Source organism: Thermobia domestica, chromosome 5 (genome assembly GCF_964235325.1).
Source record: "Thermobia domestica chromosome 5, izTheDome1.hap1.1, whole genome shotgun sequence".
In the NCBI taxonomy this organism is placed as follows: domain Eukaryota; kingdom Metazoa; phylum Arthropoda; class Insecta; order Zygentoma; family Lepismatidae; genus Thermobia; species Thermobia domestica.
This window is the reverse complement of record NC_137458.1, coordinates 28,360,112-28,377,448: the sequence shown is the minus strand read 5'-3', so window position 1 is coordinate 28,377,448 and position 17,337 is coordinate 28,360,112. Positions and strand designations below refer to the sequence as shown.

Here is a 17,337-nt window from a genome sequence, read left to right as displayed (position 1 = left end):
CTAACATTACTCAAACCTGGTAAACCTCAGGTTGATGAAACGAAAACCAATTAATTCATGAAAGAATAGCCTACCTTATGAACAATATATATTCAATTTAATGTGTATGTAAAGTAGCCCAAATCAATCTAAACAGTTGACATCGCAATTGAAAAATCTTCAATGTTCGAAGGCATGTCACCCCAAGAAGAAATGTAATCTCAGAATTAATTGTTTGAGGTATGTAGCTACCTAACTGTACTATATAAAAAGCAAAACAACAAAAAAATAAATAAAATAAAATAAAATAAACACTGAGATTTGCTTTCTTCACAAGTTACAGTGTTTCAAAAACGGATTTTTTTTTTTTTTTACAATAAAAGTTAATTTTTAGGCACCTATATCTTTGTTGCGACAAAGTTTACAAATTTGAAATTTTGACAGATAAACCATTGTCATGTTTCACACTGCTGTGTAAATGTTATGTTTGAGATTTGTCTCCAAGTTAAGTTAAGGGATTGTCAAAAGTCACATACACACAAATAAATAAATAAATAAATAAATAAATGTATTGTTAACTGACGACAACAAGATGGAAGATGGACAAGCAAGTGCTAGACTTGATCTAGGTTCTCAATTTAATGATTTATTGGTTTTGTTAAGTTTAAAATTAGTTTTCTGTTGAAAATAGATACGCCCAATGTTTCGACTACGTAGTATTTTAATGTTTTGATCAGTGTGAATAGAATAATAATGCCTTATTTGTTTCTAAAGACCTACTAAGTGCATACTAAACAAGCACTGGCGCAAATCCCGGGAAGATGAAGGGGACATTTCCCCTCCAATCTTGTAACTGGGGGGACTGTCCCCCAATAATTAGATTTGAAATGCGTTTTTTGGGCGGGAGAAATGTGATGATTTGTGTCCGATTGCCATAAAGAAAAGTGAGATGAAATTGATGTCCCCCCAGAATAAGAATCAAATTGATCCGCCTCCCAATGTTGAAGACAATTCTGCTCCCCTGATCCTCTACAACATTGTTTTTCAACTTCAAAAATATTTTGATCATTGCTAAAATAAATAAATAAATAATAAAAGAAAAGAAAAAAGAAAAAGTATTGGATCTGGATTATGAGAAAAAGAAAGATGGGGATGGATTATCTTATCCGTCCCAACAATGTTGAAGATAGATTTGGGCCACTGTAAATAAGGATGCCATACAGCGTCGTTGTAAACATTTGGCATGTAGCGTTGTAAACTAAGAATGCTACAGTATCACAAACATCGAAAAACAACCAAATTTTGGAGAATGCTGCAATTATAACAACGCAAGTGAGACTAACGGGGTAGTACACACCTAAGTGGTTTTATATCGAATACTACGGTAATCAAATGACGTATTTCAAATTTTAGAAACAAACTTACAAGGAACTGAAAATTTTGACTTTCTTCAAAGTACTTTATTTCGGAGAAGCGTCTAGTTAAGTATCACATTGAATGACGTATATGATTTTAACTAAACATAAAGATCATAATGCCGTTTACAGCAATTTGACATCTCCAACCGTTCGGGAGACATGAAAAACATATTAAAGTTTGATATATTGCTTAATACAGCGTATTTGTGGGAACAATTTATTTATTTATTTACTTTGCTTCTATAACATTACTATACCTTTGTGGTAAGTGTAATTACAATAAATTCTCGGGAACTAAATAATTTTAAGCAGTGTTTCGAACTTCAACAGATTTTACCATATCTTGAGAACGGTTTGAGACATCAAATTATTGTAAACGACATTGTGAACTTCACATCCATTGATAACCAAATATGCAATTCGATGAGGTACCGTACTTACCTAAACGTTTTTCGAAATGAAATTTTCAATCCCTTGTAACTTGATCATATTCATTCAAAATCCTTCATATCATGATCATAGTATTACACACTAAATTACTTTAGAGATGCCTTGCGCTGTCAGTCCCATTTAAGTTATTACTGCTGTAGAGACCATCAAAATTTGAATGTTTATGATAGTATAGCATCCTAAGTTTGCGATACTGCATGACAAGATAGTATTATGTGTTTTCGATTTACATGCAGATTTGAAATATGTAATAAACTAACATAGAACCGTTTAAAAAATACAACTTTTAGTTAGGTTGGCAACACTGTTATCCTTGTGGTATCACAGACGATGCCAAACAATGTCCCCCTGCCAATATTTGCATGACACAAAATGTCAACGTTTCTTGTCCATTAGTTTAGAACTTATACCGGTCAATCAAGATAAATGGTGCATCCTGTATATATATTTAACAAACACCAGATACAGCTCAGAGGCCATTTTATACTGGATATCTAACAACAACAATGAAAAGGATTTGGGAAGGTATCGGCCAGGGCCTGTTTAGTAGGTACCATCCCGGCATTTGCCTGGTAGAACTGAGGAAAACCCTGGAAAACCCCAGTCAGCAGCGGGATTCGAACCCGCGACCTCCCGAATGCGAAGCCAACGCTCTACCACTTGAGCTACTTCGTGCCCAATGTGGCCCAAAAGTAGATATACAGTCCCGTACTGATCAACTCATTGCTTTTGGTATCATTTCTTATTGTTATTCATCAGGTAGACTTAGTTTCTTTATTATTTGTTTTTAATGTGTTTTTACTTACGCGTATATCTTAAGCTAAGCTAGAATGTTATACTTGATCAATGCAGGGGTGTATACCTACTTTGGGTCACCCTGTATATATATATATATATAAAGACGGTCATTTTCTCCATGTATGACACAGACACACAATGGCCAGTTTGTTTTGTTTGTAGAAAGTTGGCCCTCCTTTTCTTGAAGTCGTTAAAAAGTATAATAGGTAGGTAAAATACTAAAGCATGATTCTTGGAAATTTAACTGCCTGCTTAATTGTTTGTCTAATTGTGGTAACCAGGAATTAATTTTATTACTTTAATTTTAAGTTTTATTTCCAGCAAAGATGACAAGCTATGTATATTAACAATGGAAACTTTAAATACTAAAAATTGTTTTCTTACATATCTGTGCTGAAGTTTTAAAAACTTAAGAATTTAAAAATATAAATGGATCATATTCCAATATATAAAATTTAACGCTCTCGTGTTCAATGCCTACTTTCAATCCAAGCAATTCATCAGCTGCTCGAATTGAGAGAAACTATTATACGCTCAACTGAAGTTTGAATCGAAGCGCTTGGAGGATAAAGGTCTTATATTACATTTTTCGAAATGTTGCATTCTGGCTTTTCATGCACGTGTTATATGCTACTCATGCTACCTAGCACATTATTTGGTGAGTCCTTTAGAAACGCTGAAGGTGGTATGTTAACGGACAAAGTTGTGAAAGTCAATTTTCCCATCATATTCAATTTGTTACATACCACCTTTATCCTCCAAGAGCTTCAGTTCTTAAAGATCGTGACTGACACGAAAAACTTGATGCAAACCGAAATCTGTAATCGATCAGTCTTTTCGGGATGGTGCAGATGAAGAGGTTGAAAGTGACATAAATAATTAGGTTGTCATTCTTAAGCATCACTTTCTTATTATTGCAGTGTAGTCCTTGTAAAAGGGTATACTATCTTTCAAATTTACTTTACCACCGTAAAAAAAATATATATTTATAATATTGATAAACAGATTTGATCTCAGTTTATTGTTATGAAAAAGAAACTGTAATGTATATCAAATTATTAACAAATAGTCGGAAGATAAGGTACAGGGTGTTTCATATAAAACTGGTACGCCTCGCGTACCGGTTAATCATCTCTAGTCAAATTGCTTGTGGGGTTAAAACACTGTCTCTAAAGTTGACTACACTGCCTTTTATCGGAAAGTTGAGTGTATTAGTGTGTTAGTTGTTGTGAGACGCTCGTATTGTTGAGTTGTCGCAATGTGTTATGTGTTGAATCAGCGCTTGTGGTAACAAAGAACATTTTGCCCCCAAGGTCCCCGGACTTAACATCGTGTGATTTTTATTTATGGCGCACACTGAAAAGCAAAGTGTATGCTGACAATCCTCACACAATAGACGATCTTAAGTGGAACATTACAAGAGAAATTAACAACATCACGCCTTCAGAATTACAGCGTGTTCCTGGTAACGTTATCAAACGAGGTCAGCGATGCCAGGATGCCCATGGACACCACTTCCAGTATCTCTTATAAACAGGAACTGTTTAACGTTACTATTGTCTATTCAATGTTAGTTCATTATTGCTGCTAAAGTGTTACTTGAATTTCATGCGGGTCCGCAGTGACTCAGTGGTAAAGTGTTCGCCTCTGGTACATGGAGTCCTTGGTTCGAGCTTAACTCGCGCAAAGTGAACTTTGTGGTGCACAAACACCGTATGCGTGGGTTTTCTCAGAGTTCTCAAACTTTCTTCGTTCCACCATTTCATTCATTTTTCATCATCACCGCCTCCTTTAGCCTAGCCGGCATAAACGTGGAACGTAAAAATTACAGATTTCATTTCATTTCATTTTTGAATCTCGTGCGTGATGCTATTATGGATTATGGTGCGGATTTATGTGGGACACCCTGTATTTAGAATATGGTAATATTTTCATTCCTTTGTTTTTAGAAGCAAATTTAAAATGAAGAATAATAAAGTATAATTTGCTAAAAGATAAAGCATAATTATTTTTTAAAAAAATAATAAAGCGTACTGTGGGTTGCTCTAGTAATTATTATACGATAATTGTTGAATAATGCAAAGTGAAGTAATCATGTTAAATTTAATTAGCCAGCAAATTAAAGAAGTGACATTGTGAAACAAATATTATTAACTCACCTACTGCTAGGATAAGGGCACCAGCAACGCAAATTCCGCAACCCAAGACTTTTCTAGCCTTACGGTTTTCCATGTTGACATCCCTAAACACACAGAAAAAACTGTGATTCTATGTAATGAAAGTTAAATAATTCAGATGAGAAGAAGAAGAAGAAATATTAATTTCACAAATTTAAACATTTCTATCTTTATGTTTAAAATTCCTGACATTCCTGAATTCTGTGAAATTCCTGAATTCCAATATTGGTCCCTATGCATATGTAGTCTGTTAGTTTATAAACAGGAACAAGGAAGTTTCTGTTAGAAGATAACTTGAGCGAACTTGAGACTTGATACTTGAAAACTTTTGAAAGACAGCGAAACATCAACCTATCGGTTCGTTCACAGAATGCTCACTGAAGGAAGGACTTCCTCCAACCGAAGGGCGAAAGGCAGTTACTTAAAACCAAACTTAGCATGTGCTCACTGGTTTGCGTGAACACGAGAGCGCGTGTTGGTTGGTGTGCCTGATGGCTGCAGTAGTGAGGCTTCCAAAAGAAAAGCAACTGGTGATCCTTCCACTTTTTTTTTTCCTTAATGGATCGATTTTGAGGTTACCTTGGCAACACCATTTATAGTATTCACGCAAGACAAGCGCGCGACGTTAAAAAAAAAAAAGTTCCTTTTCTTCTTTTTTTAAAACTAGAATAATTGCGGTCACCTAGACGAAACGTAAACTTTCAGGCTCTACAAACACTCGTCATCACATAATCTTTGATAATTGTGGAAGAGAAAACAGTTTTATGATAGGAAACGTCTGTTCAGGTTTTTACGTAAATCCACTAGGATTTTTCCGCCTTACACTGACCAGACTTGCAGTTGTTTGCCAATCATCTCGGTCAACTCCAATTCATTGTTTACGGAAATCGTTTCCTGATTTTTTTTCCTCCTCCTTTTAAATACAGAAAGTGCAGTAAGTTCCATGTTAGGAAGTAATTTCTCAATTCTGAGCACCGATAAGGCTTGGGTACTCTTTTTTGGATTTCCCAACAATTCGTAACTAAATCTCTTTTCCAATCTCCCCGCGATGCAACAAGTGTTCATCTTTGTAGTACAAGGCAATCTCTTATGAATAAAACATAAGATTTTCTAGTGAATGTTTATGAATAGATATCGCACACGACAATAACCTTCGCTAGGCGTCTTAATGCTTATCATTTCTCTGTTTCTTTTTTATTGAAAGGACAGATAAAATCAGCCTCTTGGAATTGAGAGCATGTTCCATATGCTGCTAGATAAATTGGAAGTTAGTTAAGAAGTAACAGCAGCAGTTTCTAGTACCACAAATGAGCAATAACTTTACATTAAAATAACAATAATAAACAAATTTGTACCTCTTCTTTCAATATTTATTAGCTGTTACCTTCTGCCCCTGAGAGATATACTTCCCGGTTTAACGCCTGTAAAGCCACGTGGCAAGAAGCAACATTTATGCTCTGTACTGTCGCATCACTATTCGATTGCTGTTGAATTCCTTACAGGAAAAGTTAATTAACCGTGGGAAAAAAGTTCACATGGAGAAAAAGCAAAGGAAAAAAAAGACCATGCTGTGATTTCAGCTAGCGATGAGTAAAATCTTCATCTATCTATCTATATCCTGTATGTATACAAGGTGTAACATAAATGCATGTCCAAATTGCACGAGGTGATTGCGAACATCCAAATAAGTAAAAATGTTCCTATAAACAGGGGTCCGATGCCGCTTTGTTCCCGAGATAAGGGTGTTCAAATATCGAGTCCCTCCAATGGCTCACTATGGAAAAAATAGAAATGTTCAGTATTAGTGGAATAACACGATCAAGTGGAATTATGCTTGTACCAATACATTTACACCAACATAGAGAATGAAAGTAATCAACATTTGAGGTTATTGGGTTGTCAGTGTTATCAACCAGGAACAGTAAGGGACACTACTGGATGGTACACCCATATGGAAATTTACGGCAAAAGTGCATCATTCAGAAGTGTCCCTTTCTGTACAAAGTGTTAGGTCTATGTTTTCAAATAGCACTAGACGTCCACAAGTTAGCATATGGTTGCTGACATCAATACGTTTCTAAACATGGAGCGGCAGATTCCGCTTCATTTTCGAAAGACAAGGCATCCAAGTGTGAAGTCTTTTAAGGACTCACAATAGTAAACAACGGTTCATATATTACAATTATTGCATGTTTCCAAAGATAAGTAATTGAGAAAGGTATTCGATGGAGGCCAAAGCGTTAGTTTATACCACACATAAACTTCCGAAGACAGTGCCCCATGTTTAGGAACGTTTTAATATCCGCAATCATAATACGTCTAGTACTATTTAAAAACAACACTTCGTACTAGGTTGGCAATACTGATACCCCAATAACCTCAAATGTTGATTAGTTTCATTGTCTATGTTTGTGTCAATGTATTTGCACAGGCATAATTCCACTTAATTGTATTATTCCTGTAATATTGAACATTTCCATTCACTTTCCCATAGTGAGCGTTGGAGGGACTCGACATTTGAACACCCTGTATCTCTGAAACGGAGCATTATCTGAACCATATTTATAGGAACATTTTTACTGTATATATACAGTAATGGAAAAATTAGTAGCAACTCTTTGGAATTTTAAGCATTTATAAGAATTTCAAAGAAGTTTTTACCTAAATATGCACAAACATACGATGATATATACATCAAACTAAAGGAAATTTTATGTAGAATCCAAATCTACTTACAGAAGTTACGTATCTTTACAACAATTGATGATATTCAACAAAATGTCTGGGAAAGGAAACCAAATTTGTCATGCTAAGTGTTCATTTAATGGATGACTCGATGTTGCTTTCAGTAAGGTCCGCGCTCAATGAAGTAATCCACGTTCCAAGCGTGCAGTATGATTTCTGCTTTCTTACTTGTTATGTAGGTGCCCTGGGTTACGTAATTGTGTTGTTCTAGTAGTGTTACTTTTATTGACAAATTTGAAAGTGATAGTTTTACCCATAAATATTGATTTACTGTTTATAAATTATTGATATCGGACATCGACATGGGTAAAACGTGTGACATTACACCACACAAAGCCACTAGAATTAAAACATTAAGTGAGTGTTGCAAAGCTAATGCTGAAATAGACCGGATTATGCAACTGCATAAAATTACTCGCTAGGCAGCTGACAAAGATTCGGGAAGCAGGATGCATAAAAGGTGGAAGAATTGGCAAATGTGGTCGAAAAATGAAATCCTCGAATAAACAGAACAGTGTATTGCGAGGGTTGTGTCTTGCTGACAAGTTTGAGCCATCACCAAATCTTTCTAGAAGTTGGAGGGAAACATCTGGTGTCGACGTTTGTCCGCGAACAGTGAGAAACAGGTTAAAATCAACGGGTTTGGGTTCACATAGAGCTGTCAGGAAACCATATCTTACACCGGAAGAATGTAAAAGGCGCGTAGAGTGGGCCAAAACTCACAAGGATTTGACAAGTGACTAGTGGCACAAAGTTCTGTTTAGTGATGAGACGAAAAAAAAACATTTATGGCAATAATTCACGCGCTAGAGTTTATCGCGTAACTAATGAAGCACTTAATTCTGCGTGTACTGTAAAACCTTTCAGGTACTCTACCAGTGTACTGATTTGGGGATGTTTTCCTTTTAGTGGAATTGGTAAAATTCACATTTGGATGGTGTTGTTAATGCACAAACTTATAAACATATTCTCGAAATGACCATGATACCTGCGGGTAGAGATTTATTCAACGGTGGTCCCTTTATTTTTCAAGACGATTCTGTCCGCTGTAATCGTGCCAGAGTTATAAAAAACCATATGCTGTCCTTACGTCATGTTACCCAACTCCCTTGGCCTGGTAATTCGCCCGACTTAAACCCAATTGAAATTTATGGAGTGCTTTGAAGGATAAGGTTCGTGCAAGACATCCTACAACGAGAGCTGAGTTAATTCGAGCAATAAATGACGTCTGGCAACACTGCATTTCAATAGAGACACTACGAACTTAGTAAACTCCATACCACAACGATGCAAAGACCTTATTACTAAGCGTGGACATCCAATCAATTATTAGCTTGAGCCAAAATCAATTGGGTACAATTCACTTAACTTCACTTACTTTCACTTCACTTAACTATTGATGTCATATTTTGTTGAATATCATAAATTGTTGTAAAGATACGTAACTTCTGTGAGTAGATTTGGACTCTATATGAAATTTCCTTTAATTTGATGTATATATCATTGTATGTTTGATCATGTTTAGGTAGAAATCCTTATAAATCCTTATAAATGCGTAAAATTCCAAAGAGTTGCTATTAATTTTTCCATGACCATAAGTATAAACCGGAAACCAACTTCTAGAAAAGCAAAAAACATTTATGTTTTCTCCAAGACCGATTCGTTTTTCATCGAAACCGGTTTTTGATAAGAAACCGAACCGGTTTTAAAACAAAAATATTTTCTGGTAAAAAATGGAAACCATTTTTGATATAAAACCAAACCAGTTTCAGAAAACATTTTTAAACAGTTTTCAAAAACCAATATTTTTTTCCTAGAAACAGAAAAATCTATTTTTGTACCCATCAATAGTTTCACTACTTGTACGAACGCAATAAAGCAATGGATATATGTTCTCCTTATTTGTATGGCCTAACTGAGAAGGTTAAATTGAAAAGTGTGTTGTGATTGTTCTACTGCGATAAGCTTATCTTACAGACACGTATACAGGAATTTATTTCGGAGGGGGGGGGTCCAAAGATTTTTCAGGGTGGTCTAAATTTAGTATGAGGGTAAATTATATTAATATTTGTAAAATCATTCCTAAAACCACCCCTAGATGAAGTTGAACATTTCTTCTGGGCTCAAAATGCCCAGTTCCGAACATAATTTATCATCTGATGCCCGTTTTAGAGATACGAATCATCCTCTCTCGCGGAACTGACTGATGCGCTGTACGTTGGATGGCACTGTATTTCGAGATGTAATATTTCACTTCCTACAATTGACCTCTATGACATGACGCCATCCCACGTGGCATCAGAGATATTAGGGCGAAATGTGGTCCATTCTAGTAGGTTGCACCTTTTTTAGGCGTTTCTATTATTTTGATAACTATCTGTACTGTATGTTAACATTTTCTTTGTGATTCATTCAGTGTGTGGTAAAATTGTTGGTACGCAACTGCGAGAGTCCTCGAGATGTGTTTGCAAAGAAGATTGAATCATTAGCTCGATCCACCCAAAAAAAATTCCCTCTTCACCATGCGTTTAGTGTATACACCTTTGGTGCAGGAGGCCCAGGTTCGGTTCACGGTGGAAGCTGATGTGGTTCGGATGAATCACGTTAGTCTGTATTGAAAGGGACACAAAACTGCAATCAACCAACTATGATTCGACAAGCAATTTTACATTGGTCAGTTAATCGTTGTGGTATAAGTCAGTGTTAATAGGATCTAGAATGAACTTTTTTTCTTTTTTTAATTACCCAACTGCTGATTCTGGGCTAAAGGGGTATTTTCTGCTCCATCCTCCTTGTGATGTCCTTCAAATCTCGGTATTACATGATCAATAAACGCTTTGCTTTTTTGTATTTATTGATTAATATTTTTATAAAAGAAAAACCATTGGTGACATTCTATCGTTAAGGAATAAGAGTAATTCTGTTCTTGGGTCAAATGTCAAGGTTCATATCAATTTTCCCTTTTTTTCGTTTCAGATCACTTTGTACAATTGCTTGAAGGAAGATGTTGACGGAAAACAAGAGTGGAGATGATTTTTCCCGGTTAGAAGTTACAGTTGTAGAAGTACAGCGGAGAAACTGAACCAAGTGTTGATTATGCACAATGCAGAATCGAAACAATTACAGCGATATAAGAAGAGTGGTGTCGTGCAGACAAATAGCGTAGTGGGAAACAGAAGACTGCCACAGATGAAAGAACCTCAACCAGTATGCTAGCAGCTGTGTAGAAAGTCTTAGGCCGGTCGCAGATTGAGCAGAGGGCAGACAGAGCCGAGCTGAGCCGGGGTACAGTACTGTAAGCAATGTAACAAATCCTCGTTCCGCATATTCACTCGAGCACAAAGTACACAAAGACCTCTTCTACGTTATAATTGAGACACAGTCTATGCACTCAAGCCTCTCTCTCCATATCCCCTCCTGCATTTCTATTTTTCTGCTTGGCTGTCCTGTCTTTGGTCAATCTAACAAAGAGAGTCTCATAGTGTTGTCCACGAGATGAATGTAAGTGTAGCCTCGTCTCGAATCTCGTAGATTTTTTTCTCTAGGGATGATACCGAGACTAGTCTCGAGTCTCGTTTCAAATATTATATCTTTATAAATCGAGACGAGACCGAGATTCAACAGTTCAAGACAAGATTGAAACAGACACTTGTAATTCGAGTTGAGACGAAACTCGATCTCTTCTTTTAATATTGACACAATTACTGAAATTACCTTTAGTACAAATTTGTTCCATTGCTAACACTTGGATGAGCGCACTCATAACTATATACACAAAAGAAAGGGAGCAATTACCTCTTATGATAATATTTCTAAAAAAAATGTTTACTATCCAATAAAAGTGCTAAAAAATATATAGTAGCTGACCCTGCGCTGTCTACTCAGCTCATCGTTCTGCTATGACTAGGAATCCCCTTCCCACTATACATGTCTCTTTACTCACACATGTAAAGGACAGAAGACTCACAAATGAAGTGAATTACTATATACAAACATACAAACCTATCATTTAATGTATAAATGTTGGAGTGAATTTGTAGCAAATTTCTAGAAGTGACATGATATCGAGTGGATTTTTTTTTAAATAAATCTTTACCCGTCCGAGTACGCCTCATTCAACTCTTAGCGGCTCTTGAGGCCCTTGAATTTGCCAACATATAGTAGGTTACAGGGTTGTTTTGTTTAAAACAAATGATTAAAACTTGTTTCAAACAATTGATCTTGTTTAAAACAAATTTTGTATACGTTTTAAACATTTTGTTTTAAACACGTGTATTTTTTAAGACTTTTTTAAACATATGCTTATTTTTATTATATTTTATATTTGTATAAAAAAAAAACTGCAAGTGAAAGAAAATTGTCAAAAAGTGCTCCCACTCAGACTATTTTCTTCCCATGTGCATCTTTTGATTTTTCGTGGTTACAGCAGGTCAGTGTGGTGAACTACAATTTATTAGTCTCTTTTTCCTCCCCTTACTTTTAACGTGTATTGCTTAAATGCTTCTCAGTTAAATTGCGAGAAAGTAACGTAGTCGAAGATTGGACTACTTGTAGAATTGATATTAAAAAATAAATAAAATAATTATCATGGAGACAAATTTTGGTGTTGTTTCCAGAAAACAAACAAAAGGTTATTTGCTAAATTGCGGTTCTGAAATTAAAATATCGTAGGCATTCGTTGATACAGAACATGTTGGTTCTCAGTCTCCGTACAACTTGGAATCGTTTAACATGAGTTTTAAGGGAAGAAAAAAGAACATCATTTGGAGCAAATTTATTAAAGTAACTCAGACCCCATCAGATAAGAAAACGACCATACGAGCTCGTTGCAAAACGTGTAAGAAAGAAATGGCTGGTTTAGTTCAAAGAATGAAGAGTCATTATGAAAAATGCAATGCTGTGAAAAAACTGGAAACCCAAACAAATAGTAAAAGTATTGATCCTAAAATTGCTTCTGATGATTCTAACGTCAGTGATATGGCTGAGGTGGAACTGGGAACTTTAGGTAAGAATTAATTGTGTATCACCAATTTCCTTTCCATTACATTATGAAAATTGTATTTCGTCCCTCTTCCTCAAATCCGTTCTAAATTTTCTTAAAAAACTTCACACCCTGGCATAGCTTATATGAAGGGACCAGGTGAGAAAGCGCAAGGTATGACAGTCGACCGCGTAATTAACCATTAAAGCGTGATACTTATCGTAACATCAGTGCCGAACGTCAGTGTCTGGGACAATTTTATCTCAATTTGCTCGTCTGTCTCTATGTATGTACCACGCTACAGGGCGCAATTTTCGGTCTTTTAACATTAAATTTTAAGGGTAGAGGCACGAGATGTTGGAATTTGCTGTATAGATTTTGACTGCGATCCGACGTAAAATTTCATACTTAGTGGTTCGGATCCCACTTTAAACAAAAAGCCCTGTTTCATATAGCCTTGCTTGATGCAAGACTGTAATCAATCAAACTAAACAAACTAATTTTATGCGTTTCGAACAAACTTGGATTGCAGGATAAATTTGGCTCCAACTCAGTTTTTATAAACTATTTTTAGATATGGGCCATTCAGAGCACAAGGGATCCAAGTCCATTTTCAGAAAGGTTCATTTTTGCTCAGCAAACGTAGCCAAGGATACGAAATAAATGAAACAAAAACCGCGTGAAAGGGTATGGACTAGAGTTATATATATATATATATATATATATATATATATATATATATATATATATATATATATATATATATATATATATATATATATATATATATATATATAAGAACCGCTAGACGAGGGTGTAGATGGAATGGGGGAGAAGGGCTAATTTCCCCCTTCTTGCTCAAATTTAAGATATTAATATTATATTGTATACGCTGCTGCGTGAGAGTGATTAACAAATCAAGCTCTGAATGCCAGTGGCGGCCGGTGGATTGTGGTTTCGGGTGTTGCAGTACGAACGATCGGAGACAGAAGATATAAAGTGGACACATTGACTAATCAGCATAACTTTAAAATGCTATGTGACATGTGGAATTAAATAAAATTCTGTGTTCAAAAAAATAAAAAATGCAGAACTTTTTATCCAATTAATCACCTTATTTAATTAGTAAGTTCATTCTCCTCTTTTGATTGGAGCAAATCTGCCTAATACATGCTGGTTGAACTCTAATACTCTTATTATCTGATCTTTTTCTCTGGAAAGCATAACTAATGGTGATAACCTTTCTTGGGACATTCAATTTCTTGAAAGTGTCAATTCTTTTTGATGTGGAAAAAAACTTTCCTTTTTTGCTGACTCCACAGGTACAGTTAATATTAATTTCAGAAGCTTTGTAGATTCACTAAATATTTTTTCTAGATTATTGTAAACAATTCATTCTAGCAAACTCAGTCCCTGACAGTGATCGAAATTCCTCTTCAACATAGACTGAAGAGAGTTCGTAGCAGAGATCAGTGTTATAAAAAAATGTACATTGAACACACTTTATTCACAGTTTATCTAGGAAAATTTAAAATAAATTGTGGAATTGTAGCTAGTGCAAACAACATTACTGCCATAGGATGTCCTGTAAATTTAAACTGGATTTTTTTTTTCGAACACTCTCCTGAATTGCCCTTTGCTTGTTTTGTCTAAGCCTTAATTGCAAGTTTTTCCTCAGTTGTAAGCTGAATTTTTTTTGTAAGTTATTTACAGAAGTCATGGTATACAATTCATTCAGAATTTGTCGGTTATTTACAGAATTAAAGCACACACAAATAAAATTAAATCTAATAACTAATAACTAAAACAGCTGATACAAAAGAGGTACTAGTATATGAATTCCGAATCTCACATATTCATACATCAACACACACATATATGCGTAAAAGAAAAAAAAACTACATTCCAAGTCATCCGTCTTGGTTGTTACGCAATGCACGATGAACACAATTTACTTCCACATGAGGCGAAACAACGCTTATCAATGTCATACGTTCTGGAAAGCAAACCTTGAAACCCGCCAGATGTAGGGTCAGCATGTAAAAAAAAAAAAAAAAAAAAAAAATCAAAGAACATCAAAACAAACAGCATTGCCAGTTCTACACCCAGGAATACTATAATTTTTAAACACATTAAATTAATCCTTGACACATATGACCTTACTTGCCACAGGCATAGGATAATAGCCAGGATAATTGATAGTTCTTAGCTTCATTTTTTTAACTTCCCTACCTTTTCAACAAAAATTCAAAATACTATGAGCTAAAATATTGGATAGCCCAACTTGGGTGTCAATTTTTCCACTATAGCCAACCTACCATTCTTTTTTCCTCTTTCTTTTTATGGTTATAGAATTTTAAAGATGAACTTAACTTCAGCTAAACTAAATATGTGAAAACTAAATGTGTAAAAACAAAATATGTTAAATTAGTGTTACCTCACTGGTACTTACCTAGATCAATGAAATATTGAAAAATATACCTGATACTTACTCTGCTACATCCTTAATTGCCAATTTTAATCCTGATGTATTTAAGACACTCATTCGGGTCAAACCAATATACCCTATGGGTGGTGTGAAGGCATTACTTTATGCTTCTATGACCTCGGTATTGAGAAGTGATGTTGTCCAAGGGCGTAAGCAAGGGATGATCTTGGGGGGTCCAGATCCTGGAAATTCCGAATTTTCTCGAAATTTAATCTAATTTTAGGGGTGGTTTTACAACTTTTAATGTTATTTGTCCTTATGTTGAGTTTGAACGCCCCAAAAGCTTTGCTCCCCTCTCGAAATAAATTCATCCGTAGGGGTCTGATTGACCAGTACCACTCTCCAGCTGCCTTTGTCATAGATTAAAGAAAAAAATTACATTTTTCAGTTTAACGTCCTACGTTTATGCCCTTTAAAGCTAAGGAAGACGGATAATTGAGGCAAGTGAATTATGATGGAAGAATTGGTGGAATGAGAATATGTGAATGTGGTAGTCAGCGCCACCACATCGTCCCATGCTTTTGAAACGTCACTGGATGGTTCCCAGTTTTCTCGCCAGGTGGCAGCGCAGGATCCGGCCAAGGGGACTGTATACATCAGAGTGAGGAGAGCCTTCTTTTTCACGTGGGACCCGAGTAGAGAACATCAACAGTGGCAGCAGCGGAAGGGTCGGAACCCGTACCGAGGGGGCACCGGAGACCAGGCTCTGGAAGATGAAGTGCATGGAATGAAACACGAGTGCGACGAGAATTATAGACTCAGTTTATTTGTGAAGTGTAATGGACAGCTGGATGTCATGATAAGTATCCTATCTACCTTAGTATACCTGCACAGTCTGTATCCGATACTCATAAATATTTTTATAAAATATATAGGAAATATTTAAACCTTGATTCTTGTTTAAAAATAATATTGGATACCACCTCACCACCCCACGCGCCATCTGCGCAACTAAGGAATATGCACCCTCACATTTGCTCGAGCGTAAATGCGACGGTGACATACAGATTATGAGACTCATGGAGTGTTTCCAGTTTCATTAGGAATGTTTTTTTTTTTAAGACAAGTATATACTTATGCCTGGTTTCGCGCGGAGTGGGAAATGAAATTGTTAGGTGTTCATCCCTCGGATTATCTTGATGTTGTAGAATTCGTACTCGAAGAAAACGCCTTAAAATGGTTCACTCTTAATAGGAACAAGTTCCGTGATTTTTGTGACACGCTCGTTAATCACTATCAGAATTCGTATGTAGTAGCTAATAAACTTACGATGTTACGCACGGAGAAATTCTCACCATCTAAGCACGGTTCAGTGGAGTCATTCATTGTTAATCGTTTCCAGCAAATGAAGGCCCTTTCACCTAACATATCTGAAGTCGAAATAATCACGTGTTTGATTCCACTGTTACCTTCGCGTTTCCAGAATTACCTTGCGGCCACCCATCACTCAAAATTCTCTGACTTTCTTGCTTCTGTTCAGCGACTGGAATCGATTCCGAATTTGTTTAGTGACGGGAATCAGGCAAATCAAAGGAACAATTATTCACGTAGAAACAACAATCAGTCATACAGGCCTGGCCCCCAGGAACGTAGATCCGCTAATATTAGGTATTCTGATCGTGCCCAACCACGCGACAATGTTAGGTACCCAGTCTGATAGCTTGTACGACCGTTGCAGAAACCGGTTCGATCGTAACAGTCATTCCCGCGATCATGACTACAACCGTTCAGGTAATGCTCGAGGAAGGTCTCGTGGTTCACGGCAATTTAATGTACGTCGGGACGATAGGTCTGGTTGTAGTTCTTCGAATGCGCAAACTACACAAGTGAATCGAATCGAAGCTGACTCTAACGAATCTAACGATTCTTTAAACTGATTTCACACTCTAGTTATAGGGGTACTAGAGTTGAAGCTTGCAATAATAGTGTCAATCCCTCAGAAACTGAATCTTTCTCTGTACAAGACACAGCATATCAAGTTAGATCTGTCCATCTGCCATCTAACAATTGTTCATTAGCTAATGATTCCGTAGGGCTAGACAGTGCTCATGATTCAATTATCAGTGACAATGACGGGCACGTTCTAGAATTTATGAAACGTAACTGTTCGGCACGCATTAGAATTCAGTTGCTTGACAATGAATACGTGGCTCTATTAGATAGTGGTTCCGACGTAAGCATTATTGATGAAACAGTGTGGAAGAAAGTAAGTAGATTAGTGTCGTCACCACATTTAGAACCTACTAATAACGTCACTTTGATAGATTTTACCGGAACAGACGCGCCTTCCTGTTCTCCTAC

General features: G+C 36.2%; 1 protein-coding gene across 1 annotated transcript in view; it reads right to left on the bottom strand.

The window, feature by feature from the left end:
• Positions 1-5,179, bottom strand: part of LOC145684611 (uncharacterized) — a 98,062-nt gene extending 92,883 nt beyond the window's left edge. The window contains exon 1 of the mRNA XM_081756998.1: positions 4,805-5,179. Within this exon, the coding sequence (XP_081613124.1) occupies positions 4,805-4,877 (73 nt within the window). The 5' untranslated portion in view covers positions 4,878-5,179. The remainder of the gene's footprint in view (positions 1-4,804) is intronic.
• Positions 5,180-17,337: the final 12,158 nt, after the last annotated feature.